Below are 25,793 nucleotides of genomic sequence, written 5' to 3' on the forward strand. Positions count from 1 at the left end.
GGTTGGGTAAATCCACACCCTTGGACAGACCCCTGCCCAGGCTGGGGTAACCCCAGCCCAAGGAAGATGCGCAGATCATTGTGCTGGCTCCTTTATTCAGGCAGTTTTTGGGGAAAGGGGGAGGCAGGGAGCCAGGCTTAGGACCAGGTTTCAGACTGGAAGCGCTGGGACCGTTCCAGGGCTGTTAAACGCTCCTCTGCTTCTGAGGGTGACAGGCCACCCTCCAGCTGCAGCACTGACTGCAGGGCCTCAGCCACCGCCACCGGCATCTGCTTGGCATTCCTGGGGGACAGAGCAGGGGCACAATGCAGCGAGAAAGGAAAACCAGGGGTAGCAGCCCCAGTGCTCTGGGATCAGGGGGCAGCAGGGCAGTGAGAATCTGTCTCACCCTGCCACATGGGCTGCCTGGCACGGGATAAATGACAGGCTTGTCATCCTACCCCTCCCTCGAGAGCAGCCCCCTTATCCACAGGGCTTCCCAGTGCAGGCATGTGCAGTACCCAGACCTTGGGGAAGGAGCATCACAGCTCGGCAGCCTGAACTGCAGCCCCACATGGCTCCATTTGCCAGCATCCTCATTAGAGGGACACAAGGAATACGCATAGAGTTGGAATTTATTGGCAGGAGGGCAGGAAACTGTCCTTTCATCTCAGGAATCACTCAAAGTCAAACATGTCTGATCCTGAGCTGGGTAAGACACTGCTGAGAAGGAGCAGCCGCTCCCGTCCTGCTGTGCCAGCTCTCAGGAAATCCAAGATGATTGGTTTGATGGTGACATTTGGAACTGAAGCCAGGTAAACCTCAAAATAAGAGAAATAGAGGAGAAAACACGAGCCCCTGTGCAAAAAATACCCAAATAGAATTCAATGCTTTCAAGCACAATTATTTCTTAGGGGAAATCAGAAATTCAGACTTTTTTTCCTGGATAGAGTTTCATTTGATGAACTGCCTGTGCGACAAAAAAAACATCTAATAAAAAATTTCCCAGGCTGCTCCAATTGGCACAAGCATCTGGCAACGTCCTTGCTGTTTCCCAAGAACACGGCAGAATCCTGACTTTCCTTTGAAGCTGATTAACATCCCAAAATACCCAGAAAGGAGGTCTTCTTTTTTTGGAAGAGTCCTATTGTTTCTGAGTCAGGCAGTGATATGCGAGTACAAGATAATGGAGCTGGGCTTTGTGATGGAAAACATGTCAAATAGCTATTTTTTTCAGAAAAAGAGAGACATTTTCAACCTTTTTGCCCCTGGGCAAGACAAGCTGGGAACAATTCTGTAGCAGATACAGCCCTGGCTCCCCAGAGCTGGCCTGGCTGAAGGCAGACATGCCCCAGGGACACTGCTCAGGGACACACAACTCAGGACTCACTTTATCTTAGTCTGGCTGAAACTCTGAATACTGTTTTTAGGGGGGAAAAGGCCATTTTCAGGCTCGCCCACCTGCACCTTCCTGTCTGGCACCCCACAGGCAGTTCAGAGTCTGTGGGCCAGGAAAGGGAAGGCTGATCCTGGGAGTCTTTCCACATAGTGTGGGCTGTTCAGTAGGAGAGGGACAGTGCCCTCTGCAAGTGGACACTTGTACAGGGAGGACAAGGATCCCACCTGCCTGATGGGGGCTGAGGGACACCCTGTGCCAGGGACAAGGCCCTCAGTCTCAGAGCAACCTCGACACCCAAAACACCATCCTCACGGTCACCCAAAATCCTGCCATAGGGACAGTTGTGCAAGCCCTGTTCTTTCCAAGACATTGATCCCCTTTTGGGAGCCCCCAGGGTATCTCTGTCAGCACCAGAAAGTAGGGAATAGGATCAAAGAACAGTAGGAAAGGGGATGGAAGAAGGACCCAACAGCTGCCCAATAGTCTCAGCATTTGGGCTGTGGATGGTGGCACAACTCACGTCCCAAGTGCACCAAACCTGAAGCCCAGATCCAAGGGTAGGAGGGCCCAGTTTGGGGTAAGGGCCCAGGAAGCCCTGCAGTGCAGCAAGGCCCGGCAGCACAGGCAGCAGTGCAGGCAGCAGTGCAGGAAGCAGTGACAGACAGTGTGGCGGGAGGCCTAGCCTCCAATTCCTGGGCAGTAAACAAGAATCTCCCTCTCCCAGGAATGCAGCAAGGCCAGTCTGGCCCCACAAGGCACCGGGGAAGTTCCTGCTGTTGCACAGGACAGGCAGGAAGGAGCCTCCTGCAATTGCTGCTCGTGTCGACAGCAAGGCCCAGGTTTGCACAGCCCTTTCCAGGTCACGGGGTGCACCACAAACACCACAAACACCATCACCAGCCTCTTGCCAGCTCAAGAGTCCAAAGCATTTCACAACCCTCGCCCTGGGCAATGGGGAGCAGTCTCCGGAGCAGTCTCCTCTCCTCCCTGTTGTGCAGGGAGTCACGACGGCAGGCAGGTCAAGGGCTCTGCCCAGGAAAAGAGGTACAGAGCTCAGAGCAGAGCTGCCAACACTCTGCCTCTGAAGACCAGACTCCACCTTTGGCCAGCAGTTCAAGATGTCCAACCAGCCCAAGACAACCACCTGGAGAATGACTGTGCTGTCAAAGGAGGCTGGCTGTGGTGCCAGTCTTGTCCCTGCCCCGGGAGGCAGTTTTGCGTGTGAAGAGCCAGACAGAACATGCCAGGGGTCCCAAAGCTGTTGCTCTGGAGCCCTGGTATATTATGCTTTCAAAGCCTTCTGCCCACGCGAGTGGCCACGGGCACCACACAACCCTTTTCTCTGATTTCAAGTGAGAAACAACCCTCTGAGCCCAGGGCTTACAGAGCAGGACACAGGGAGAGGAGGAACGAGCTGTCCCTCTGCAGCAGCCACTGCAGCCCACAGGGACCTGTTGGGGTATGGGGTGTGCTCACTCCAGGGGCTGAGCCGAGGGAATGTCTCCAAGCAGGTGGAGAAGCAGCAACATGCAGCCCCACTCCCCAGTCCCTGCATAGAGACCCCTCACTCACCCAGCCAGGTAGACATGAGCATTCCCAGTGCTCAGCAGCTCCCACACCAGCCTCCGGTTCTCCTGGATGCGGTGCTGAACATAAACCTTCTCCTCCTGCGGGTAAACAGGGCACTGAGCCCACCAGCCCTGGCAGCAGCCACAGCTCCTGCTCTCAGGACTCTTCTCAGGGGCTGTTTGCAAGGGCTCAGGACAGCACAGCCCCCCAGAGCAGGGGCACTGGGAAAGCAGATGGATCAATGACCACACAGGGAAGGGGAACCCCAAATCTGATGTCAGTGCACTGAGATGGGCTGGAGGGAAATCAGTGCAGCAGCAGGAGCTTCAGTGAGGACAAAGTAGCCCTCCCAACTCTTTAGGTGTCCACTGGCCAGGACCATGAGGTGGGGAGGCCCCATGAGGATTTCCTTCCTGCCCTCTCCCCTTTTCTCCCAGCACAGGCAGAGGAGGCTCTGTGGCCTCCCTGTGCCAAATTTCCTGCAGGACAGGGACCCTTCCCCACACCCCTGGCTGCTGCAGACCTGAAACATCTCGGAAGGGCAGAAAGCTTGGAGGGATGGCCTTGGTCCCATTCCCTGCCTCTCCACTGTGCTCAGGGACTGGCTTTTGGCACAGTACAGCCCAACTAAGGAGAGTTCCCAAAGGGTTAATCCACAAGACTTCAAGAATCCAAGCAACTGCCTACGGCCCTGGCTCCTGCCCAAGAGAACACCATTGCTACACACCAGTGCCTGAACTCACTGCTGGCCCAGAGGGCTCCTGTGACAAGGGGGACACTGTGATGAAGGCCAGGTCCCGTGCTGGGCATCCCACTACACCCGGTTCTGCACAGCAGTGAGTTGAGCCACAGGCACAGCCCCCTCCCCACACCCCCTCCCCACCTCCAGCCCCAACGCCAGCACGGCTCTCGCGGTGGCTCAGGGCCCTGTGTGCTGCAGGCTGGAGGTGTGTGTGGGAACAACCCCGAGCAGCACCAGCCCTGGCTGTCACAGGAGCTGGTCCCCACGTGGGCAGCAGGTCCCACAGCCCCACTGGCTGATTGCACTGGAGTGCCAGGTCGACCTGGGCATGGCTCCACAACTCATGATGCCCATCACGAGCACCTCAGCTCTGCCTCACATCGTTAACAGTAATGAGCTGAGTGCTGCCAGAGGCCCTGCCAGCCAGGCTGGGGCTCTCAGGGGGTCATTTAAGGACCTGCAACTGCCCAGAAACCAGAGCACTCCAGTGACAAACTGGGGTCACAGTGTCTCAGCTAAACCCCGGGGCATCCTGCTCAGAGTTAGAGGCAGCCACGTTAGGCTGGGATCAGTCTGCACCGTGATGTGACAAGAGGTCACTGCAAAGGGCACCTTAAGAGAGAAGAGGGAAATCCTGCTCAGCTATGGAGCATCTCAGCCCCTGCCTGGCTCTTTGACAACACAGTTTTTGATGAGTTAAGGGCTGTGGTATCTCCTGAAGCCCAAGGTACAATGGCCCAATGCAGCTCATCCCACCTGGCTGTGCTCCTGCTCACCTCCCGACATGGCTCAGGGGCAGGAGACTCAGGACAAAGTGCTTTGGCCTGTGGAGCAGGAAGGGACTCCCATGGGAGTCCCATCCCTCCAGAGTCTGTGAGGGCAGGAAGTGGCTCTGGCAGCTCTCCAGACTCCGGGAGCAGCAGGTCCCCCCTTCACTGGTCAACCAACAACCCTCTGCAGTGCTGCTCCTGTTCATCACAGACTTGGAAAGCCTTCACAGAAGCATCCAGCTCATGCCTTACAAGTGAGTGCATAAAAGATGCTGGACTCATGTCAACACATGCACACAGTCAGGAGAAAGGGCTGGTGCAGCTGAGCTACTGTAAGATCCCCATTCCCTTTTTATCAGATCTCTCTTCCAAAGCCAGGCTGAGCTTTCATTGCCATCAAGGGACAGGGCAAGGCAGTGAAACAGAACCTCAGCTCAGGGAGCCTCTCTGGCAGCATAAAAAGCCCTGAAGCCCTGAGGATGAGAGCTGCTCTCCACAGACACTGTCTAGGAAACCAGGGAGCAAAGTGAGGGGCTGAGTTGTGGGGATGCTTGTACCTACAGGGAACTTTCTCCTGGATGGCTGAGACTTGAGGAGAGCTGGCACAGAGGCCAAGCTCCCTGGGCTCAGCCAGTGCTCAGAGGGACACAGTGAGAAGGGTGGTACTTAACCAAAGAAAGTTATTGCCTGGTAACCCTCCGAGAGGCTTGTGAGCCTTTTATCACTCACGTGGCCCAGCCAAGCAAAGCTGGCTAATGCCTTATCTGCTCCAGTGCTCTCCAGCCCCGTACCAGCAGCCTTTCCAGTCACACATGTCCTGGCAGGGCCCCGGCACTGCAGAGCTGGGGGGCAAATCCCAGCCAGCACCAAGGTGTGTGAGGGAGTGAGGTGACACTGTACCACTCCACTAGATTCCTCACAGGCCATGCCAACAGTTACAGGGAACAGACACACTGACAGAGTCTCATCAGTGCTGGTTGAAACGCTTCTGTATCCACCCTCCTCCTCTAGGAACTAACCTGGTCCCTGGAGAAGGCTGTGAAGAGTGTCAGGAAGCCCTTTGCCACCAGCTCTTCCCACTCTGCCTGGAAGTAGAAGTCCTTGGATTTCTGTCGACAGCCAAAGAAGAGGCAGTTCCCTGCAGAGAGCAGAGCACAGGGGCTGTGCTGGGAGGACCGAATGCCCTGTGAGTGCTGGGCACTGCTGGTGCCCATGGGACCTGGGGCTGAGAGCAGAGGCTTCCACCTCTCTGCTGCACCTGCCTGGCAGCCCAGGCCTGGAAGAGCCAGGAGCCACGTGAGCATGAAGCCAAGTGACCTGCGGCAACCAGAGGCCCCTGCGTACTGGAAAAGCAGGAGGTGAGGAGCAGGTAGAGCAAAAACTGGCTGCCTGTTCCCCTCCACCAGCCTCAGCTTTCTGCTGAGACTCATGGCTGAGTCAGGGGAATGAGAATGGGACAAGGGCAGAGGCACAACTCCTTGTGCAGGAGCAGATGAGCTCAGTAATCCATCTTCACTCTCAGAGAGCCAAGGAAGCCTCTGCAGAGCCCTACGCTGACCCAAGGAGCTGCCCTGTAGCACAGCCTGTGAATAACCATACCAGGCTGCACACACAGGCTCTGGTTCTCACCTGCCCCTGAGCCCAGCTTGCTCCCACTCAAACCCTGCACCCGTCCACACCCTCACGAGCCCCCCAGTCCCTCCTTGCTGTCTGCTGACACAGACCTGTCTGCAGCGAGAGGCACCCCAAATCCCTCCCAGGACCACTCCTCACCTCTACATCCCTGTGCCACCCGCTCCTGTATCGCTGCTCGGAAAGGTGCCACCCCTGTGCCAGGGCCAATCATGATCACGGGGGTGGCAGGGTCAGCTGGGAACTTCATTCCTCCTTTCTTCACCCAAAGAGGCACCCGGACATCACCTGCAAACAAACAGACTGAATAGCATCACTCCACCATCCCTGCCCCTGGCACAGCCTGCAGAGGGGGAGCCAGGCATCCAGCTCTTCCAGGATGCTCCAAAGACATGAACAGCACCTGGCTCACCACCCCAAGCACCAAGGGAACACCCTGTGCGTGTGAAAAGTGCTTCAGCTGTCTCGGCATCTCCTCTGAAAGAACCTGAGTGAACCCCAGGGCAAGGTAAGAGCCCCTCAGCACCCGGGCTGTGGGACAGCCTTCTCCGCACACAGCCTGTGCCAGGGAGGACAGCAGGGAAGGCAGGCAGAGATCCCAACCTGGCTGGATGGAAGGGAGGCCACACTTAACTCATCTGGGTGAAGAGCCCTATGGAGGTACTCTGAGAAGCCCCTGTCTTGCCCTGGACCCATACAGAGGAATTCTCTACTACTCTGCAGCTGGGAGACCTCATGAGCTTGTCACATTTGCGTGGGGACCCACTGGAGTTGGTTTGTGGTTGGAGCAGATGAGCAGCACACACAGGCTTTGCAGGACAGGGTGGATGTGCTCAAAGGAAGGACCAGCCTTCCCAGTGGGGCTGGAAGTGTCCAGCAGTCAGAATATTACCAGCTCCAGGACACCAGGAGCAGCCATCAGGGGGACAGCAGGGCACACTTGGGAGCAGGAGGATCAAGCAGCTGGGAGAAAACCAGGAGCCCAAAGGATGCCAGAGGAGCCCACCATGCTCTGAAGAAGATGGGAGCAGCAAGGAAGAACAGCGGCCTGTGAGTTCAGCTCATCCTGCCAAGCCAGTGTGCTCCAGCCCCCACAGAGGTGGTGCTCCAGCCAGGATCCAGGCAGCTCCAGCACATGGTCAGCACACACACAGCTCCACCAAGGTCCCAAGGGATCACTGCTGGGTGCTGTGACAAGCACACAGAGTCCAAGCAATTACCTTGCTCTGGATCGAGAGAAGCCAGCCAGGTAGAGCAGAGCCCACGGCGGGGTTTGCTGAGCTGTGTCTTGTACTGCACCACTGCCATGAGGATCTGGATCCTGTCAGGGTGAGCCTGTGTCCAGACAGGAGCCACGAGAAATGAGGGGATACCAAGCACAGCTTCACAGGAAGGGCCCAGCACCTCCTCCAGGGACAAAACCTGGGCCCAGCTCCTGCCAGGGTGCCTGCAACACTCATCCTAGCCCAAAACAGCCACTTGGAATGGAGCAGGCCCTTGCCCAAAACCTTTCCAATGGTTTTTCCCAGAGCAGCACTGCTGCAGGAATGCTCTGCACAGTTGTCAACAGTGACAGTGACCGTCCAAGCCAAGAGGCCCCCATGGAGGACAAATCCAGCCGTGCATTGGGCTGATGTCTGCCAGCACCGGGCCCGGGTCCCACTGCCACCTCCCGGCAGCACAGGGAGCAGCACTCCTGCTTGCCAGGGCCACCCGGGGCACTCCCAGCCTTCACGGCACCACATCTCACTGCTTCTGGTGACAAGGACACCAGACCTCTGAGGAGCAGTGGGATAGCACTTATTGGGCTGCAGGAGAGCAAGTGTGCTAATCTGGAGGCTGGTACAGCCCTGAGGTTGGCACCAGCAGGTCAGGCTGCTGCAGACTCACTGCAGAGCAGGGGTTTGGGTGGGCTGTGGGTGTTCAGGGGCCTGGGAGTAGTGCTTGGACACCCAAGGCATGCACAGCAGGAACAGCCAGCCCAGGCCCTGCCATACCCCCAGCTCAGAGCCTGACACGAGGCCAAAAGGGCTGAGCTCTTACCAGCAGGGAGGAGGCGATGGAGAAGGCGCGGGGTCTGATGCGAGGGATGAGGTCCAGCAGGTAATCAGCTGGAATGGCACACGTGGTGTGAGGGAAATCCCACAGGGCCTGCAAAGCCAAGAGGGGTGAGGCCTGCTGCACCCCAGAAGACAACCTGCATCCCCCAGAAGGCAGCCTGCCTGTTCTCAGTGTGCCACAGGCTGTCCCACATGGCTGTGCCACATGGCTGTGCCACGCTGCCCTCGACCAGAGGCACCCCACTGGGTACCTCTGAGCACCAACACCCCACTGTGTTCATTGCCCTCTGCCTCCCAGGCTGCAGCAGAGAGCCCACCTCAGAGCAAGAAGGATCTAGAGCTGGTCTTAACTGCCAGTGGAAATTCACAGACACTTCATAAAGAGGGTGAAGTAGATTAAATTCCCCAGCCAAGAAATTATGGCTGATCATCTGCCTGGGTGCTTTCTGGCCTGGCACAGCCCCCATGGAGCAGGTGTGCCCTGCTGCCCAGCCTCACCTCCAGCGTGGTCCTGCGGGGCCGGTTGCAGTAGCTGTACAGCTCCTCCTGGCCCTGAGCAGAGCTGAACTCCTGCAGCTTCTCCCGCTCCAGCTCGTTGGTGGAGAAGTAGGAGAGGAGCTCGAAGAAGGAGCGCCGTGGCACGCAGGAGATGTCCAGGTAGTGGGTGACCAGATGCCGGATGGTGCAGGGCTGTGGCAAGAGGGGAGGGAGGGATGTGCCTGCAAGGCAAGGCAGCAGGGAGAGCTCAGGGCCAGCCCTGGGGCCGGATGCTGGCACTGCCTGTCCCCACACCAGGGCAGCCCTGCTGCCTGTGGGCGCCCACACACTGCACCAATGCCCCAGTGGAGCCAACTTCAGCTCCCACTGCTCCCACCATGGGGCCTCACTCCCTCCTGCTCTCCCCAGTTTGCTTTTCAAGCCCACAGGCTTGGCAACAGAGGAAGTCAGTGGTGTTCAGCTGTCCCTTGTTTTTGGGAAGTGCTTTGGGATAATGCATTATCCATATGGCTCCCACCCATCCTGCACACAATGCAGTGGAAATAACCAGTAGTGTCATGTGTCAGCCTGTCCTTGTTTCCTTTGTACGTCCCAAGGGTGTGAGGAGCAGCCTGAATTTTTCTTGGGTTTGCCTGCCAGGCAAAAATTCCAGCAAGGACAGACACAGGAAAGGTGGAAGGGGAATAGGTGCTCAGGAGACAGGAGAGAAAACTGTCACAATTCCATTGAGACTGCTGAGCCACCAAGGGCTCTGAGGGGCCTCCAAGGGGTTTCTCTGGTTGTTGGAGCTCATTTGTGGCTGCAGAAGCACCTGCAGGAGGTCCGTGGGGTTAGAGTGGGGAGACCTGCACTCCCCTTACAAGGAAGCACGGGTTTCCTGACCTGGGTCTGGGGCTGAGGAGGCTGCAGGATCCTCCCCACCCTGTGCAAGGTGCTGCCAAGGCACAAGGCCCAGGTGGAACCTGGCACTGCTGGATTCCTCCCACAGTCACCCTGACCCTGTGCAGGATGCACACGATCACAGCACTGGGAGAGAAGGACAGTCCCCATACTGCCAGACAGGCAGGTGTCCTGTATCCATCTGACACTCCCAACTCCATGAACCAAGTCTACAGCAAAGGAAGAGCAGAGCTGCAGGCTGGGCCAGTGCTCAGGGGCTGCCCTGTCCCAGCAGGGAGGGAAAGGAGCAGTGGGCAGGACCTACCAGGCTCCGTGGGCTTCAGCACAAAGTGTCTGTCTGGGTCCAGGCGCAGGAGCTGACAGAACTGCTGCACGTCCTCAGGGCAGTTCTGGGGCTGGATCATCACCACGTCCCCTGCACTGAACCTGTGGATGCAGCAGGAGCTGCTGAGTACAGCCCCGGGGCAGAGCCACAGGGAAGAGCCACGGGGCATAGCCATGAGGCAAAGCCACAGCCATGGCATGTCCACCCCGACCCGCAACCACATCAGGGGAGGCTAATTCCCAGTGTCACCAACGTGCTCTCTTATTGACAGGCAAGGAGAACTGGTCCATGGGCAGGACCCCCACTGCCACACACTCCTGACTTTGTCATGGAAGGGGACCACGCAGCAGGGACCACGTCCCCAGGGCTGCAACATCACATATTAGTCGAGACAGGGAGTGGTAGAGGAGGGCAGGCTACAGGAGACCTGGTCCCACAGGACCAGGGGGAGTCAGGGAGCTTGGGGGAGTCAGGGAAATGCTCACGTGATCGCCGAGCCCGTGACGTCGAACTCGATGAGCCGGACGTCCTGGAAGTGGGACTGTGCCGTGACCCGCTGGTTGGACACCACAGGGGCAGCGAAGGGATGGAGCTCGCAGGGAACAGCCCTGGGCGCTGTCGGCTGGAGAAGGGCACCCTCAGGGGGTGGGGAGTCCTCAGGCAGGTAGTGCAGGGTGTATTTTGGGGGCAGGCTGTGGAGAGGAGAGCAATGCAGTGGTTACTCCATGCCACAGCTCCTCTGCTGCTCCAGGGCGAGGCCTGGAGTTTCCCGCTGCATCCACCATCCATCATCCCTGTTCCCCAGAGCTAGCTTTGTAAGGGAATGCAATGCAGACTGCCAGGAGATTCCAAAGTCTCCAGAACAGGCAGAGGGAGGCTGGCTGGGCACACACACTCTGCCAGGGGCAGAGGCACATCAGGATGGCAAGATGGGCACAACCTGGCTGGGGCAGCTGACACGCCCGCGGGGGACAAAGGGACACACCATCCAGAGAGAAGTGGGCCACCAGTGGCCAAAGAACAAGGAACACTTGGGACACCAGTAGCTGTGTGGGAAGGGTTCCTGGTCAACGCAGAGCACATCTCCACTCTGGAGAACAGCCAAGGAAGTGTGGCATTGCACAGCAGCCAGTCCCTGCTGGGGCCCACCCTGCCCACCCTCTGCACCCACCGTGTGTCTGGGCTGATGATCTCAAGGCCAGGAGGGAGAGGATACAAAGCGAGGATCTTGTCCCATAAGGCCACAAGCCATGGATCAACCACTGCATCCGGCCTACAGGAGGGAAATTCAGGCTGCAGCAGAACAACATCATCCCTTAGGGTCCAAGCCCTGCTACCCCTGCACCTGCCCACTGCTGGGGCAGCCCTGCTCCCCTTGCACTGCACAGTCACCCCAGGCTGTTCCCTTACATCTTCAGGTCTGGGAGGAAACATGTCTCAGACACTCTAAGCACTCACTTGCTCTCTGGGGCCCAACCACTGACACCTGAACAGAAGCACAAGCCCCCTGAGCACCACCTGTGGCCATCACCAATTCCCTGAGCCACACAGAGCCTCTGCCCCATGCCAGGTGAGCACAGGTCAGGCTACTGCAGGCACGTGGCTGTGTGACACAGCCATCCCCCGCTCTGAACAGGACTGGGGCTGAGCCAGGAGATGCTGGCACATCCTGGGGGTCGTTGGACACCCCGGAGAAGCAGGTGACTCAGGTCCTGGCACAGAAGTGTTATGAGCAGAACTCAGCACGTGCACAGAGCTGCTGGAGCAGCCCCGTGGTGGGAGCAGCACACTGCTGTTCCCCAGGCACAGCAGGGCTGTGTGTAAAGCACACAGAGCCCTGCCAGCAGCCCAAGGACAGAGCTGTAGTGCATCCCAGGGCTCCCCCTGCCACACCTCCCCATGGCTCTTACCCCAGATCATGCTGGTCATCTCCCAAGGCCACTGGCAGCAGCGGGTTGCCCCCAAGCTGTAGCACCCGTTTGTGCAGCTTCTTTGCAACAAAATTAAACCTAAGCAGAGAATAACACAGCTGTGAAGGCAGGGCTGCTCCAGCAGCACAGCAGGCAGTGCCCACTGAAGCCAGCACCTGCTGCCAGGGCCACAGGAGCAGCACAGAGGCAGCAACACAACCTGGCCTGTGCCCTGCCCAGTCTATGCCCCAACCTAGGGCAGCTCACAGGAGCAGTTGCCTGCCACTTGCTGGGCCTCACGGGCTGTGCCTAGCTCCCAGAAGGGACTTATGGAGGTCCTGCTTCCCTTCAGGGACTCAGAACACTTCCTTCACTCCAGCCCCTCACTGCCCCATGTGCCCCATGGAGCTCTGGCACACCTACCCCTCCCTCCACAGCTCTTTCAGGCACATGGGAACAATCTTTTGGGATGGAACTGGTACCAACAAGGCTGGCTGCCATTTGTGTTTGATGTCTCCTGTTGCCTTGGCCCACTGGCAAGTGGCACAGCCTGTGCTGTGGCACAAAGTTGCTTCCCTGCAGTTCAGATGGAAAACTGAACAGCTGCAATAAATGACTGACACCTGATGTCAGACCCACTGCAGCAAACGACCTGCTTGGAGAGGCTGGGGGGGAAGAAATGGGCAGAAGCCTAATTCCTGGGATTTGGGAGGGACACAGGCTGGTAGAGCAAGGATTTTTAAGGCTGGTGGGAATTTCATTTCATTTCATCCAGAGTCAGGCTCTGTCTCCCCCCACCCCCTCTGTTCTCCAGCCACTCTGGTCCCTCCCACAGCCAGAGCTGTGAGGAGCAGCCATCCAGGAGCTGCAGAGCTGCTTACTTGGGGTAGGACGAGTCGCCAAGGCCCAGCACGGCGTAGTCCAGCTGGCACAGGGACCCGGGCGGCAGGTTCTTCCGGAACAGAAACCGCCAGAACATCTACGGAGGACACGGCTGGGGAGTCCTGCTGCTGTCCAGGCAGCCTGCCCTGCCTGCCAGCCCCCAGATCCCTGCTCTGCCCCCATCGGGCCCATCCTGAACCCCAACACAGTGGGGAGCACTCCTGCAGAGGTGGCCTCTGAAAGCCCCCTCACCAGCTCCCTGCTCATGTCCCATGAGAGGTGACTGGTGCTCCCCCCTCCAAAAACAACCACTGCTCAAGCTGCTTCCAGAGAGAATTCCCTGGATCAGGAACATAAAAACAAGATGGACAGGAATATGTCCTACCTTCATGTTATCAGGTGGGTCTCCCTGGCCGGTGGTTGCACACACAAACACCACCAGTGGCTCATGGATGAGGTTGGCCTGTGGGCACAGACATGGAGAGGTATGTCCAGGTCAGCAGCCTACAAACTGCTCTGGGAGAGCTGAGGGTGTTCACCTGGAGAAGAGAAGGCTCCAGGGAGACCTTGGAGCCCCTTCCAGCGCATAAAGGGGCCCCAGGAGAGCTGGAGAGGGACTTGGGACAAGGGATAGAGGGACAGGAGAAGGGGGAATGGCTTCACACTGCCAGAGGGCAGGGTTAGATAGGATATTGGGAAGGAATTGTTGGCTGCGAGGGTGGGGAGGCCCTGGCACAGGTTGCCCAGAGATGCTGTGGCTACCCCTGCCCTGGAAGTGTCCAAGGCCAGGTTGGACAGGGCTTGGAGCAACCTGGTCTAGTGGAAGGTGCCCCTGCCCATGGTCGGGGGTGGAATTGGATGATCTTTAAGGTCCCTCCCAACCCAGACCCTTGTGTCATTCTACGAAATACGTGTCCTGGCTGTTCCCACATGGCTGCCCACACCACAATGAGCTCCCAGACTGACCACGCTTGGAATAAAACCCACAGCCCCGTGTGGCACGAGCTCCTCCATAGGCCCTGCAGCAGCACCTGCTGCCCACCCACTCCCTGCAGCACCAGCCCCTCACCTGGCAGGGAAAGTTAAGCACAAGCTGCCCCCAGGGAGGGTTGCCCCCAGAGCCAGGCCCTGGTGACACACAGCAGATCACAGCAAGGGTGGAGGATGCCCAAGTGGCAGAAATAGGGCTGGTGGGGATGGAGCAGGAGCAGCAGTGCCCAGAGTCCCCTGTGTGTCCCATCTCACCAGGTCACAGCTGTCCAGGGCCTCCACCCTGCACTGCAGGTGCCGGCGCGTGGCCTCTCTCCCGATTCTCTCCGCCGTGTCTTGGGCTGTCCCCGTCTGGCTGCCAAAGAGAACGAGGAGCTTCCGTTCTGCCATCTGCAAAGACAAACCAGAGCCACCACCCAGAGGGGAAAGGGGACTGGGGAGGCAGAGCTGGGCCTGCCCTGGGCCCAGCAGCACCAACCCCACCCAAAGGAGCACCAGGAACTGGGGGTCAAGGTGACATGTGTGGGGCTGACACAGCAAACAGCCCAGGGGTGTGAATAGCTGGGATCCAGCACTGGGATACAAGGCTTGTGGGCTCTCTTCCCACCCCTGCACAGCGCTGAGGGATTAACGCCGTGTCCTCACCTGCAGGAGCAGCAGGGACACACTGTGCTCCTTGTCCCCACTGCCTGGGCATGGAGGGACTAAAATGCACATCCTGGCTCATTTAACTGCCCTCATCCCCACAGGGTAAGTGCAGTCCTGGGATCGGCTGTTCCCCATTGCTGGTTTTAACTTTCCTGTCTGCCCTATGAATCCCCCTCACTTGAAGGGGCCTGTGGAAGAGCCTGGAGCTCAGAGACAGAGAAAAGTGTGATCAGACACACACTGCTCTCAGCCACACTGCCAAGGAGCAAGGCCCTGTGTGTGACAGGGAACCCTGCAGGAAATCCAGCCCAGAGGGATGTCTGAGCTGCAAACGGCTGCTGTCACCATGTGCCCATAGAATACTAACAATAAATTACATTATAATAATAAAAAACAAAATCACAGAATCACTGATCTGGGCTGGGAAGGAGCTTCACATTCATCCCATTCCACATCCTGCCACGGGCAGGGACACCTTCCACTAGACCGGGTTGCTCTGAGCCCCGTCCAACCTGGCCTTGGACACTTCCAGGGCAGGGAGAGCCACAGCTTCTCTGGGCAACCTGTGCCAGGGCCTCCCCTCACAGCCAACGATTCCTTCCCAATATCCCATCTAACCCTGCCCTCTGGCAGTGGGAATACATTCTCCCTTGTCCTGTCCCAAGTCCCTCTCCAGCTCTCCTGGAGCCCCTTTATGCGCTGGAAGGGGCTCCGAGCTCTCCTGGATCCTTCCCTTCTCCAGGTGAACCCCCCCAGCTCTCCCAGCCCGTCCCCAGGGCAGAGAGGCCGCAGGGATCGGGATCTCCGGGGATCCCCCGGCTCTTCGGACTCACCACAGACCGGCCCCATTCCGCCGTGACGTCACCACAGTGCGACCGCTCCCGTGACGTCACACGACGGCTGAGGGGACTCCCCACCCGTTCCGCACTCCCTGTGACGTCATCAGCCGCCGCGCCCCTTGGCGTCATCGCCGCGCGCCGCCCACGCCGGGCGGGCCGAGCCCCGGGCGGGTCGGGCCCGGTGCCCCCGGACAGGGCCGGTGCCGCTCCCCGGCTCTGCCCCGCGCCCCCCGGACCATGCTGTTCTCTCTGCGGGAGCTCGTGCAGTGGTTAGGCTTCGCCACGTTCGAGCTGCTGCTGCACGCGCTGGCCCTGCTCGCCTTTACGGTGCTGCTCGTGCTCAAGGTGGACGGCGCGGCCGCCGCGCTCTCCTGGTGGGTCGTGTTCGTGCCCTTCTTCGCCGCCGACGGGCTCAGCACCTACTTCACCACCATCGTGTCCGTGCGGCTGTTCCAGGACGGCGAGAAGCGCCTGGCGGTGCTGCGGCTCTTCTGGATCCTCACCATCCTCAGCCTCAAGTTCGTGTTCGAGATGCTGCTGTGCCAGAAGCTGGTGGAGCACACTCGGGAGCTCTGGTACGGGCTCATCATGTCGCCCGTCTTCATCCTGCTCCAGCTGCTCATGATCCGGGCCTGCCGTGTGAACTGAGGGTCCCCGCGGGGACGGGGGGACGGGCCCGGGCCTCAGGCTCCCCTCGGCGTTATCCCTGTGCAGAGGGCGGCGACAGGCTGTGACAGGCTGGTCGGTGCCGCAGCTCGCTGCCGTGCCACAGAGCACCACATTCCCCCAAAAGCTCCCGTTGTGCCGCGTTCCTGTTTCAGCCCTCCCGGCCCCTGTGTTGTCCTGCCCTGCGAGCGCTGCTGGGTGTGCCAGTTATTTTATTGTAAAATAAAAGTGCGTTGAAGGATTGGGGTTCATTTAAAACTTTTTCCATAGAAAGCAGTTGTATCTAAAACTGCCGCTTTGAGAGCAGGAATTGCCTGGAGGGTAGGAGGGTGCTGTAGATCCCTTCATATCCCCCAGACCTCTGCCCTGCCCTGCAGCAAAGCTCATTGATTCCCATCTGTCCCCTCACTTCCCTGAGCACTTCATCCCGTCAGAGCTCTCTCAGAGTTTTGTGGGGCTGTGCTGTGAGCCGGAGAACACTGATAAGTGTGGTTTTTAGCAGATGTTTTTTGTATTTCGCTTCCGTTCCCTACGTCTGGAAGTAGGAGGCCGGGGAGGGCAGGGCAAAGGGCAGGACCATGCACTGCTGATGCCGGTTGTGAAGGGGGATGTCACTGAACCCTGACTTTGCTGTGAAACACTGTGCTCAGACCCCAGAGAGCAGGAGTTCAGTATTCCATGTGGAAGTGTTGATCAAGGTGTCAGATACCAGTGTCACAGGGAGGTCCCAGTGCCAGGGACACCCTGGCACCCCTGGTGTCCAGCTCCCACCACAAGGGTGTTGGGAACGGCTGATGAGCCCCTCACCCTCAGCCCAGCAGCCTGTGCTCCTTCCCACCTCGTGTGTCACAGACCTGTGTGTTCTGCTGATGTTCCCTCTGATAGAACATCTCCTGGCAGCCAGGGCTGGAGGGGAAGCCTCCCTGGCCCAGCTCTGGCTCTGCCCTCTCCCCTCTGCCCTGGGGTCTGTGCAGGTGGGGTCAGGGACAGGAACTGCCCTATCAACAACAGCTGTGTCACTGCTCTGTCAGCTCAGAGGCCCGAGGGGCACCAGGGATGTATTGGTCGGGCTGATCTCCCCAAGAGATCCTCTGATGACAACGGGACCAGTGGCTGCTGCTCTTCTCTCTGGAAAGAGGCTGTCCCTTGGTGCTGCTGCCGGCTCATCCTGGCTGTCATGGAACGGCAGTGGGACAACCAGCAGCCCGGGCCAGCAGGATCCATAAACTGACATGTATTTAGCCCAAACTGGTCCATACTGGGGGTTAGATGCTCAGTGTGACCTGCTCCCACTAGCCTCTATTCAGGTAGCACCTGGCTCCATGTCCCCAGTGACTCCAGGTGGCCCATCCTGGGCTGGCTCCAGGGCATAGGTGAGTACAGGACAGGAGCACCACCCCCCCTTTACTCAGTCCTTCCCTGGTTGAGGCAGGGGATTATCCTGCTCTGCTCTGGTCTGGGGCAGCCTCACCTCGAGTGCTGGGGGGCAGTTTGGGCACTGTAATACGAGAAAGATGTGAAGCTCTTAGAGAGTGTCCAAAGGAGGGACATGCGGATGGGGAAGGGCCATACAAGGAGCATCTGAGATGGCTTGTCCAGCCTCAAGAAGGGGCTGAACTTCAGACTGAGGGGAAACTCATTGGGGTTTAGAGCTTCCTCACGAGGGCCAGTGCAGGGGCAGCTCCGATCTCTGCTCTCTGTGACCAGGGATAGGATCCAGGGAATGGCCTGGAGCTGTGTCAGGGCAGAGTTAGGTTGGATCTCAGGAAGAGGTTCTTCCCCCAGAGGCTGGTTGGGCACTGACCAGGCTCCCCAGGGCAGTGGGCACAGCCCCAGGGCTGCCAGAGCTCAAGGAGTGTTTGGACAACACTCTGAGGGACAGGGTGGGATTGTTGGGGTGCCTGTGCAGGGCCAGGAACTGGACTGGATGATCCTTGTGGTCCCTTCCAAGTCAGAATACTCTGTGATTCTGTGATACTTGCACACCCTGAGGTGGCACTGGGCCCTAGGTTTAGGGACCTGCCTCACAGGAGCTCCTCCTCCTTCCCCTTGTGATGTGGTTTCCCAGGGCTCAGTGTCACCAAGGCCGAGCCGTAATGGCCCCAAGTGCTCGGGTCGCGCCACTGGGAGCCATTTGCTCACCTGGGCCAAGGACATGTCACCTGGGAGGAGGTGTCCAACTGCTCCTTGTCACCTCCACCTCACACCAGTGTGAGTTCACCCACACTCAGTGTCCCCGTGACGTGGTTGTGCCCACAATGCGCCCAGTCACCCGAGTGCACAGGCCACGGGTGTCCATCCCCTGCCATCACAAAAGCTGTGTCAGAGCAGCCACAGGGGCACTGCTGTGGGGCTGGGGAGGGGGAGGGCCGGGTGGGGGCCATGGAGGTGGGAGGGGAGCACAGCTGGGGCTGGCGGGGTACAGTGTCTGCTGCCAGGGCTGAGGAACAGGAGCTGCAGCTGGTGGGGGACACCAAGAGGAGCAGGATGAGCAGCAAAGCTCTGAGTCAGGAGGGGACACTCATTGAGTGGCCCTGGGGACCAGCGGTGCCTTCAGACACTCCCACAGCTCCCAACCACCAACTAATTAATAAACTAAGGAAGGGGCTCATCAAAACCAAAGAAGATCAAACAGATGAACACATCCCTCAGCCTGCTGCAACGCTGCCCAGGAACGGGGATGTTTCCTGCTGCCCAACCCTGGCAGGACCATCAGCCCCAAACTAACACCAGCCCTGTCAGCAGGGCGTGGTGTTTGACATGGGGACACAGTGCCACATCCCCCCTGTGCTGCCCAGCTCCCCTGCAAGCAGCTCTTACAGCATTTTGCAGCTGCCTTGGGGAAGAGCCAGTGGTCGACGTGTCCCAGCTCTGCTCCTCCGAGGTAAGGCATTACCCTGCCAGGGCATCTGGGGACATAAGAGTGACACAATGGCACTTGGAGCGCTGCCTTGATGGGGGTGCCAGGGGAGGGGGGGATTGCCGTCAGCTGGGACCAGCCGTGTCCCCTGCCAGGACTTGTGCCTGGTGCAGAGGAGTCACCCACGGTGCCCAGGGCCACCAAATCCTGAAACAAACCTTCCAGGGGCCGTTGCCCTGGCAACCAGCAGTGTGCAGTTCTGACACACCTGCCTGTGGCCACACAGAACTCCTGGGAGCATCCACCTTGGAGAAATCCCGCTGGATCCTCCACCCGCTGGCACGGCTGGAGGGGACAGACCCTGACACCTGTGCCCTGCCTGGTGCGTGCCATGGGGTCCCTGCCATTCCCTGGCATGAGGCCAGAGGCTCCTCAAGTCTCAGACCAACACTCTTCCATGCTGGAACATGCTCTAGCAAAGATGAAAATCTCCCCTCTAGATTTATTCTTGTGCTGAGGTGAGTGTGTTGGGTATTGCTGCCAGCTGAGCCTTTCCCAAACCCAAGAGCATGTGTCAGTGCCTCAGCTCCCAGCCCGAAGCTCTGGCCATGTGGACACACTGGGGAGCAGCACAGCTTCCCTAGGCTGGTGTTGTGGACCCCAGCCCTGAGCCCCTCCAAACCCCCTGGCCGGTGGGGAAGAAACCTCTGCACAGCCCAGCCTGGGTGCCAAACCAGCACCCCCTGGAAGAGGGGCAGTACCACCCTGCTCTGTGTGTCCCAGCTCCTGCAGGGACAGGAGCAGCTCTTGGAGAGACAACCGAAATATGGGATGAGAACACTGGCAGGAGAAAAGCCAGTGCTGCCTTGTCCCTGTGGCATCTCCAGAGCAGAGCCTGCCTGGGACAGCACAGATGGGCTCCATGCACTAAGAGAACAGAGGTCCAGCATGACCTGAGCATCCAGAGGGCTCCAAAGGACACACATGGGAATGGGTGGTCCGAGGGACCTCTATCCCTCCCTGCATCTAGACATGGGAAACACCTGGGGACTGTGTGACCTCCTCAGTGCAGTGGTGGCTTTAACCTCCAGGAGCTGGAGCTGCTTCCTGGAAGGACCCTGAGGTTGTCCTTTGAGCAGTGTCCTGCCTTTCCCAAGCTTGTGGGAAGAGAGGCCACACCACACCTTGTGTTCTCTGTCCAGTTCTGGGCCCCTCAATTCTTCCTGACATGGAGGTGCAGGAGCGACTCCAGAGAAGGGCAATGAAGCTGATGAAGGGTCTGGAGGTAAGTCCCATGAGGACTTCCCTGACAGAAAGGTGCAGCTGTGGGGCGGAGTGTGTCAGGCTCTGCTCCCAGGGAACAAGGGACAGGACAACCTCAAGTTGTGCCACGGGAGATTTAGGTTGGGCATCAGGAAGAATTTCTTCACAGAAAGGGTGATTAAACATTGGCAGGGGCTGCCCAGGGAGGCAGTGGAGTCCCCATCCCTGGAGGTGTCCAAGGAACAACTGGACGTGGCACTCAGTGCTCTGGGCTGGGGGACAACGTGGGAATTGGTCACAGATTGGATTTGATGATCTCAGAGATCTTTCCCAAGCTCAGTGATTCTGTGACTCTGTGCGAGGGCAGGGCTCTGAGCAGAGCAGTTGCCCACCCACGAGGGTGGCTGAGAGGAGAGGAGGGTGGTGTGGTTGAACAAGCAAAGGCCGTGGCTGGGGGGTGATGTGTATCCAGCACAGACGAACTGGTGCTGGGGGATGTGCAGATTCCAGGCTGGCTGACACAGTTGGCTGTGGCTTGGTGGCTGAGCCCTGGAAGCTGGAGGTGGGCTGTGTCTCTGGCACAGTTCTGTTATGTGGAGAGAGCTGGAACTGTTCCAAAAGTAAAACCAAGTCTTACAAGCCCCTGCAAACCTCATGTGCCAGCTGGTGCTCTCAGCCCCTTGCTGCTTTGTTATTCAGCACTCCCAAACAGCAGTGGAAACCCAAACCCCACCTGGTTCCCAAAGCTGGGCTGTCTCAGTGTCCAGGGAGAGCCTGGATGGCATCTTGAGGTGGCAAAAGCAACATTTGCAGCAGAGCAGGTCCTTGGTAAGTTCCTGCCCCAGCATTACCTGAGCTCCGTGTGCTGACACCAAATCGTGGTCTGGGAGGTGGTACCAGGGTGGTCTGGTCATCTCACATGCAGACCAGTTCCCTTCACCAAGGTGAGGGCCTTGGCTGCCTGTGCTGGATCAGTCCTGCTGGGAAAACAGAGGGAGCCTGGCAGCTCTGCCAAGAATCGCTCTGCCAAGAATCACTCTGCCCTGCCAGTGGAGAGAGGAGCTGTAGGTCACCCCTGCCAGGGGTGCCCCACATGTGTTCCCCTCAGAGCCGTGGGCCTGCCTGCAAGCCAGCTTTCCAGCTCTTCCTGAATCCTCCTATTTTAGCTTTGTTTTGTTTTGGTCTTTTGTGTAGGGGCTGTGTCTCTCCAATGTGTCTAACATCATCTCGGCTTCTGGCTGCTGGGAACGTTGGGACAAGCAGTCAGAGAGTTCTTGGAGAGCATCTAGGAAATGGAGAGATGAGTGTTTCACCTAGGTTTGCCAAGAAACCAGGCTCCCACAGTCTGACACCCCTCACCGGTGTGTGACAGCCTCGCTGGAGAGGAAGGAGTTGTGTGGCCAGCAGCTGAGCCCCCAGAGGGGCCTTTGGGTGTCCTTGGCTAATGGCCCATGTGTGCCACAGCAAATGTCACCAGGGTGCCCTGAGCTGCTGCAGCCCCCAGTTTCAGGGTAGCTGTTCCCAGGATTTCATCCATGATGGCAAAGCTGCAGATGAAAGTGCAGGTCCACGTTCAGTCACAGCTCTTGGAAAGATGTGAGAAGTGTGGAGCGAGTGCTGAAAGCCCAGAGGAGAGCAACCAAGGCAGCAGGGACATGAGGAGGAGGAGGAGAAAAGGCTGAAGGAAGGGGGACTCCCTGGAGCAGCTCCCCAGAAGCTTTACTGAGACTTTGAGGAGAAAGTTGTTAGAGAGGGGCACAGCCTGGTGACATGAGATACAGGGAGTGAGGTGATATGGGACATCTGCTATCCACACCCAGCACCATGGCAGGGCAGCTGCCTCCACCATGGCCCAAGCTGCCCTTCTCCAGACCAGTTTTGGAAGTTCAAAGCAGACCTCTCATATCCAGAGGTTTCATGGCCTCCTGCAAATACTCTCCAGTGTTTGCTAAGGGACAGACACTCCATCACATCACCCTTTCACCTTCTGCCTTGTTTTCTTTGGGCCCCATTGATTGTGTTGGAGGCAATCAATCATCTCCAGAGCTGCTGCTCACCTCAGTCTCCCTCCCATGCTGTCCCCAAGCATTCACTGTGACATTAGTGGAAAGGCAAATCGTGCCCTGAGGGTGCTTCATCCTGTTTCCCCTGTGCTCAGGAAGAAAAATCCTTCAGGATGTCCAGAGCCAGAGGAGAGCCCTCACCTGGGGCTCTTGTGAGCCAGATCCCAGACACCCTGACCTTGACACTCTCACCCTCAGGCAACGCAGATGGTGAGGGAGTAAGAGCCTCAACCTCCTGGAGCATTCCTGTGCATCCCAGCAGACATGGAGCCCATAATGGCAGTGCTGGGCAGCACATCCCCCCAGCAGGGAGCTGGGGCCTTGCCCAGGCACCCTGCCCTGCAGGGCTCAGCCACTGCCAGTGTCCAAATACTGTCATTGATATCGTTAATTAATTCTGGGGCTCTCACAAGGAGGCAGGTGCTGTGCTAAGTCCCATCTGAGCACTGTGGGGGATGGACCTACTCCCAGACCCGGCCCTGCTGTGCTGTAGCTGCGCACAGGGAAGGGGAATGGACTGGGGTGCCCATGGGTGGCACAGGGGCTGGCTCCAGGCACAGGTCCCTGACCCAGAGCACCCCCAGCTGGGAGGTGGCACCAGGACAGTCACAGTCAGGATGGTCAGGCCACGTTTAATTGGGATGCACACTGGAAAAGGCAGCTGGAAGGAGGGAAGGTTTGGTGTGCTATTTGCCAGCCAGGAACAGCAGGTGAGGGCATCCAAAAGGGATGGCTCCACCAGTTTTGCTGGAATCAGACTGGATGGTAGGGCTGGAGCTGGTCCCTGCTGGGACAAGTCACAGCAAGATCAAGGGTATGTCTGGAAGGGGGATGTGGGGCAGAAGCAAGTGGTGCAGCTCACTTGCAGACATGGGACGTGCGCTGAGCCACTGCCTGCACCTCCCACTCCCAGGAATGGGGTGACCTCATGGTGCAGAAATTGAGTGGTGGGGAAATGAGAGACTCCCTTTTGACCTGAGTCAGGGTGATTTCCTTTCAGAAGGCACCAGGAAGATGTCAGTGATGGGGGTGATCTCATTTCACAAACACCAGTCATTCCAGTGACTGGCAGTGATGGCTGAGCTCGAGCCCCACTGAGTCCCTGCACCAGCCTGGCAACTCCCTTCTGAGTCTCAGAGTCACTTCAAAGGCCACAGACAAACAAATACATGTCAAAAGCAGATCAAACAGGGGTGTGCGTGTACTCTAGTCACCCTTCTCCACAGCAGATTTGTTTATCTGAAGTCAGAATGAGACATTTGGTCCCTTTTTCAATGACAAGCAAATATCACATTTCACTCTCAGCAGAGCACAGCCCTGAAGGCAAACAGGGCTGATGGGCCCCAAGGACCCAAGGGGAGCCACATGAGAACAGATGCAGTGCTGGGACACCACATCACCCTGAGAGTCAGCGTTTTGGGTAATCCCTTTGGGTGGGATTACCTGAAGAAAATTGAGGACTGGGTGTATCACAGAGCCAGGGTGTCCTCACCCTGCCAGAGGCCAGCCAGCCAGCCAGGGCAGCATCATCTGGCAGAGGTGCAGGGCTGCACGTGGGGCCGGCATGGGCAAGAGGGGGAACAGCCCCTCAACAGAACCTCTGGGTCTGTTTCTTTACTATAAGAAAGATCAGGAAAAGTCAAGTGAAGAGTTGTTCATCCCATGTTTGGATTTGGAGCTGGAGGGCTTGGTCAGCTCTGGGTGCACTGGCAGTGCCACACAAGGACTGAGGCTGTTTGGTGCCTCTCTGTCCTGGGTGGAGATGAGACCCCCATGCTCAGAACAGCCCTGTGCAGTCAACGGGGCTTTTCCAGAGCAGGGAAGGTAGTGGACACTCATCACCCCCTTCGACTGAATCCATGTGAATCCAAAGGTTATGTGTTGTTTGGAGAAGGGAATGTAGGAGTGGTGGCACCTTCTGGGCTCCAGACATCCATGCCACCAGTCCAGGAGCCACCCCAAAGGAGATTGCCATGGGGATGTTGAAACAAAGTGCCATGAGCCTGTAAACACTGTATTGATGCACCATCACATCACAAAATGAAAGAGTATGTGTTGATTTTGTTCTTTCAGGTAAGAGTCAACTATGCTTTTCCAAAACTAGGGTGAGACTTATGGGAAAGGTACTGTGGACATATCCCTATGTCTCAAAGTGGGGATTTCTTGAAATGAAGTACAATGAGAAGGTTAAGAATTCACTAAAGTACAGGACAGGACAAACAAAAGACTTATGAAAGACAAGGGAATAACCAAACCTGCAGGAACTGAGAGCCATGACCTGAGAAGCACAGAGCAGGAGGGCACTACAAATCAAATGACAAAGTCAAAGACCAACTTTGTATAATCTTTGTGCTCATTAGCATTGTAAAATCCCCGCCCACAGGCTGTGATCACCCCTTACTCACATAAGCCCCTTCCCCATAGAGCATGAGTAGTAAAATAAGTATGCAAGGTATCCTTGAATGGAAAGGAGAGAATGCAAAGCCAATGGCTGCAGCTTTAGGTCATGACCTAGAGGGAAATGCTGGTTTCTATTGACATGAGTGTATAAAACTGGGCACCTGGCATGCTGAAGGTGTGCCAGCTTTGTGGAGTCACCACCCAGCACCCATCTTTGCGTAGGTATGAAATAAAACCAACTCTGTGTGTGGATCAGCTTCTCACACACAGGGTGAAAGAGCCCAGATTTGGGGCAAAAGGAAGAGGGGCTGGCCTGGAGGTCTGGGACTGGCCAACAGCAGGGGCCAGAACAGCCCCCAGCTCAGTGAGGGACAGGGAGCACCCTGGGACTGCTGCACCCCGATGGCACAGCGTGGCACTGTCAGAGCACATGGCCAGCCCTCCAAAAGCACCGAGAAGGTGCCTGGGAAGGTCAGGTACAGTTGGGAAGGTCAGGTACAGTTGGGAATGTCAGGCACAGTGAGGGCTCCCCAGCACAGCGTTTCGCCCCCGGCATTGCCCTGTGTGACTCAGCTCAGCCCAGGCAGCTGGAACTGGGTCTTTCCAGGAGATTGCCCTTGTGACAACCCTGCCAGCCTCTTATCAGGGGCTCAATCAGCAGGAAGCAGCTTGGTTGTGTGGCCCAGAGAGAGCAGATCTGCGCTCCCCAGCCCTTCCGCTCCCAGGGCGGGATCTGGGCTGGGGTGGCATTCCCTGCCTGAGGGATTCCCCGCCTGTGGGATTCCCTCCCCACAGGATTCCCTGCCCATGGGACATCCTGCCTGTGGGATACCCTGCCCATGGGACACCCTGCCCATGGGACACCCTGCCCAAGGGACACCCTGCCTGCCCTGCTGAGCCTCCAACCTGCCCAGAGTGATGGGAGGCTCCTGGCAGAGCTGGGGACGTCCCCACTCCCTCCCCCCACTCCCCTTGGGGCCTGTGGGGACCCCCAGCCCAGGAGCAGCACAGGCTGGGTCGCACGCAGGGAAGGGGTGACCACAGTCCCAGCTGGGCTATGAAAGTGTCATTTGGGCCTCTCCTGTGTCCCCTGGCAAAGCTCAGCCAGCATTGCTGAGACTGCCTTCATAGGGCCATCCTCCCCCTCTGATGTGATCTCATTCTAATAAAACTTATTATCAAGGCACCTACCTCTCTGTGTGAGATTCCGGGGCATTGGATACTGGAAAAATCACTGCCACCTCTTACAGACCTCACAGAGACTCATAATGGGAAGGTTAAGGCTGGTGAAAGCAGAGAGAACAGAAATGGGGGCGGGTTGTGACAGCAGAGAGGCAGAGGGACAAGGGTTAAAAGGAGAGATATGTCCTTCATGTGATTCCATTCAAATAAGGAGGA

The 25,793-nt window shown here is 57.8% G+C and overlaps 2 protein-coding genes across 6 annotated transcripts; one reads left to right on the forward strand and one right to left on the reverse strand.

Moving 5' to 3' along the window:
• Positions 1–75: 75 nt before the first annotated feature.
• On the reverse strand, positions 76–15,251 carry NDOR1 (NADPH dependent diflavin oxidoreductase 1). Of its 5 annotated transcripts, none has more exons than XM_032708496.1 (16): positions 15,138–15,238; positions 14,302–14,504; positions 13,912–14,046; positions 13,052–13,129; positions 12,666–12,763; positions 11,785–11,883; positions 11,046–11,147; positions 10,360–10,566; positions 9,854–9,975; positions 8,650–8,870; positions 8,135–8,242; positions 7,312–7,426; positions 6,233–6,379; positions 5,479–5,597; positions 2,951–3,045; positions 76–282 (listed from the first exon to the last, which is right to left on the reverse strand). In XM_032708496.1, exons 2-16 carry the CDS (start codon positions 14,371–14,373, stop codon positions 138–140), a joined length of 1,863 nt encoding a protein of 620 aa, XP_032564387.1. In that variant the 5' UTR covers positions 14,374–14,504; positions 15,138–15,238; the 3' UTR covers positions 76–137. The 5 variants fall into 5 exon arrangements, with proteins under 5 accessions (XP_032564387.1, XP_032564389.1, XP_032564386.1 ...); XM_032708495.1 differs by lacking the exon at positions 76–282 and adding an exon at positions 289–837 and having other exon boundaries at positions 15,138–15,239; XM_032708498.1 differs by lacking the exon at positions 14,302–14,504 and having other exon boundaries at positions 15,138–15,251.
• Positions 15,252–15,292: 41 nt separating this feature from the next.
• Positions 15,293–16,051, forward strand: TMEM203 (transmembrane protein 203). Its single transcript, XM_032708501.1, has one exon. It carries the CDS (start codon positions 15,381–15,383, stop codon positions 15,789–15,791), a length of 411 nt encoding a protein of 136 aa, XP_032564392.1. The 5' UTR covers positions 15,293–15,380; the 3' UTR covers positions 15,792–16,051.
• Positions 16,052–25,793: the final 9,742 nt, after the last annotated feature.

This window comes from Chiroxiphia lanceolata, chromosome 21 (genome assembly GCF_009829145.1).
Source record: "Chiroxiphia lanceolata isolate bChiLan1 chromosome 21, bChiLan1.pri, whole genome shotgun sequence".
In the NCBI taxonomy this organism is placed as follows: Eukaryota; Metazoa; Chordata; class Aves; order Passeriformes; family Pipridae; genus Chiroxiphia; species Chiroxiphia lanceolata.

Excerpts from the sequence above, each read along its gene's own strand:
- NDOR1 (XM_032708495.1), bottom strand. The coding sequence starts at position 14,373 with ATGTGCATTTTAGTCCCTCCATGCCCAGGCAGTGGGGACAAGGAGCAC. Across the intron at positions 7,427-8,134 it reads CCATCGCCTCCTCCCTGCTG|GCTCACCCTGACAGGATCCA; the intron begins GTAAGAGCTCAG and ends GTCTGGACACAG. Across the intron at positions 3,046-5,478 it reads CAGCCTTCTCCAGGGACCAG|GAGGAGAAGGTTTATGTTCA; the intron begins GTTAGTTCCTAG and ends GTTTACCCGCAG.
- TMEM203 (XM_032708501.1), top strand. The coding sequence starts at position 15,381 with ATGCTGTTCTCTCTGCGGGAGCTCGTGCAGTGGTTAGGCTTCGCCACG.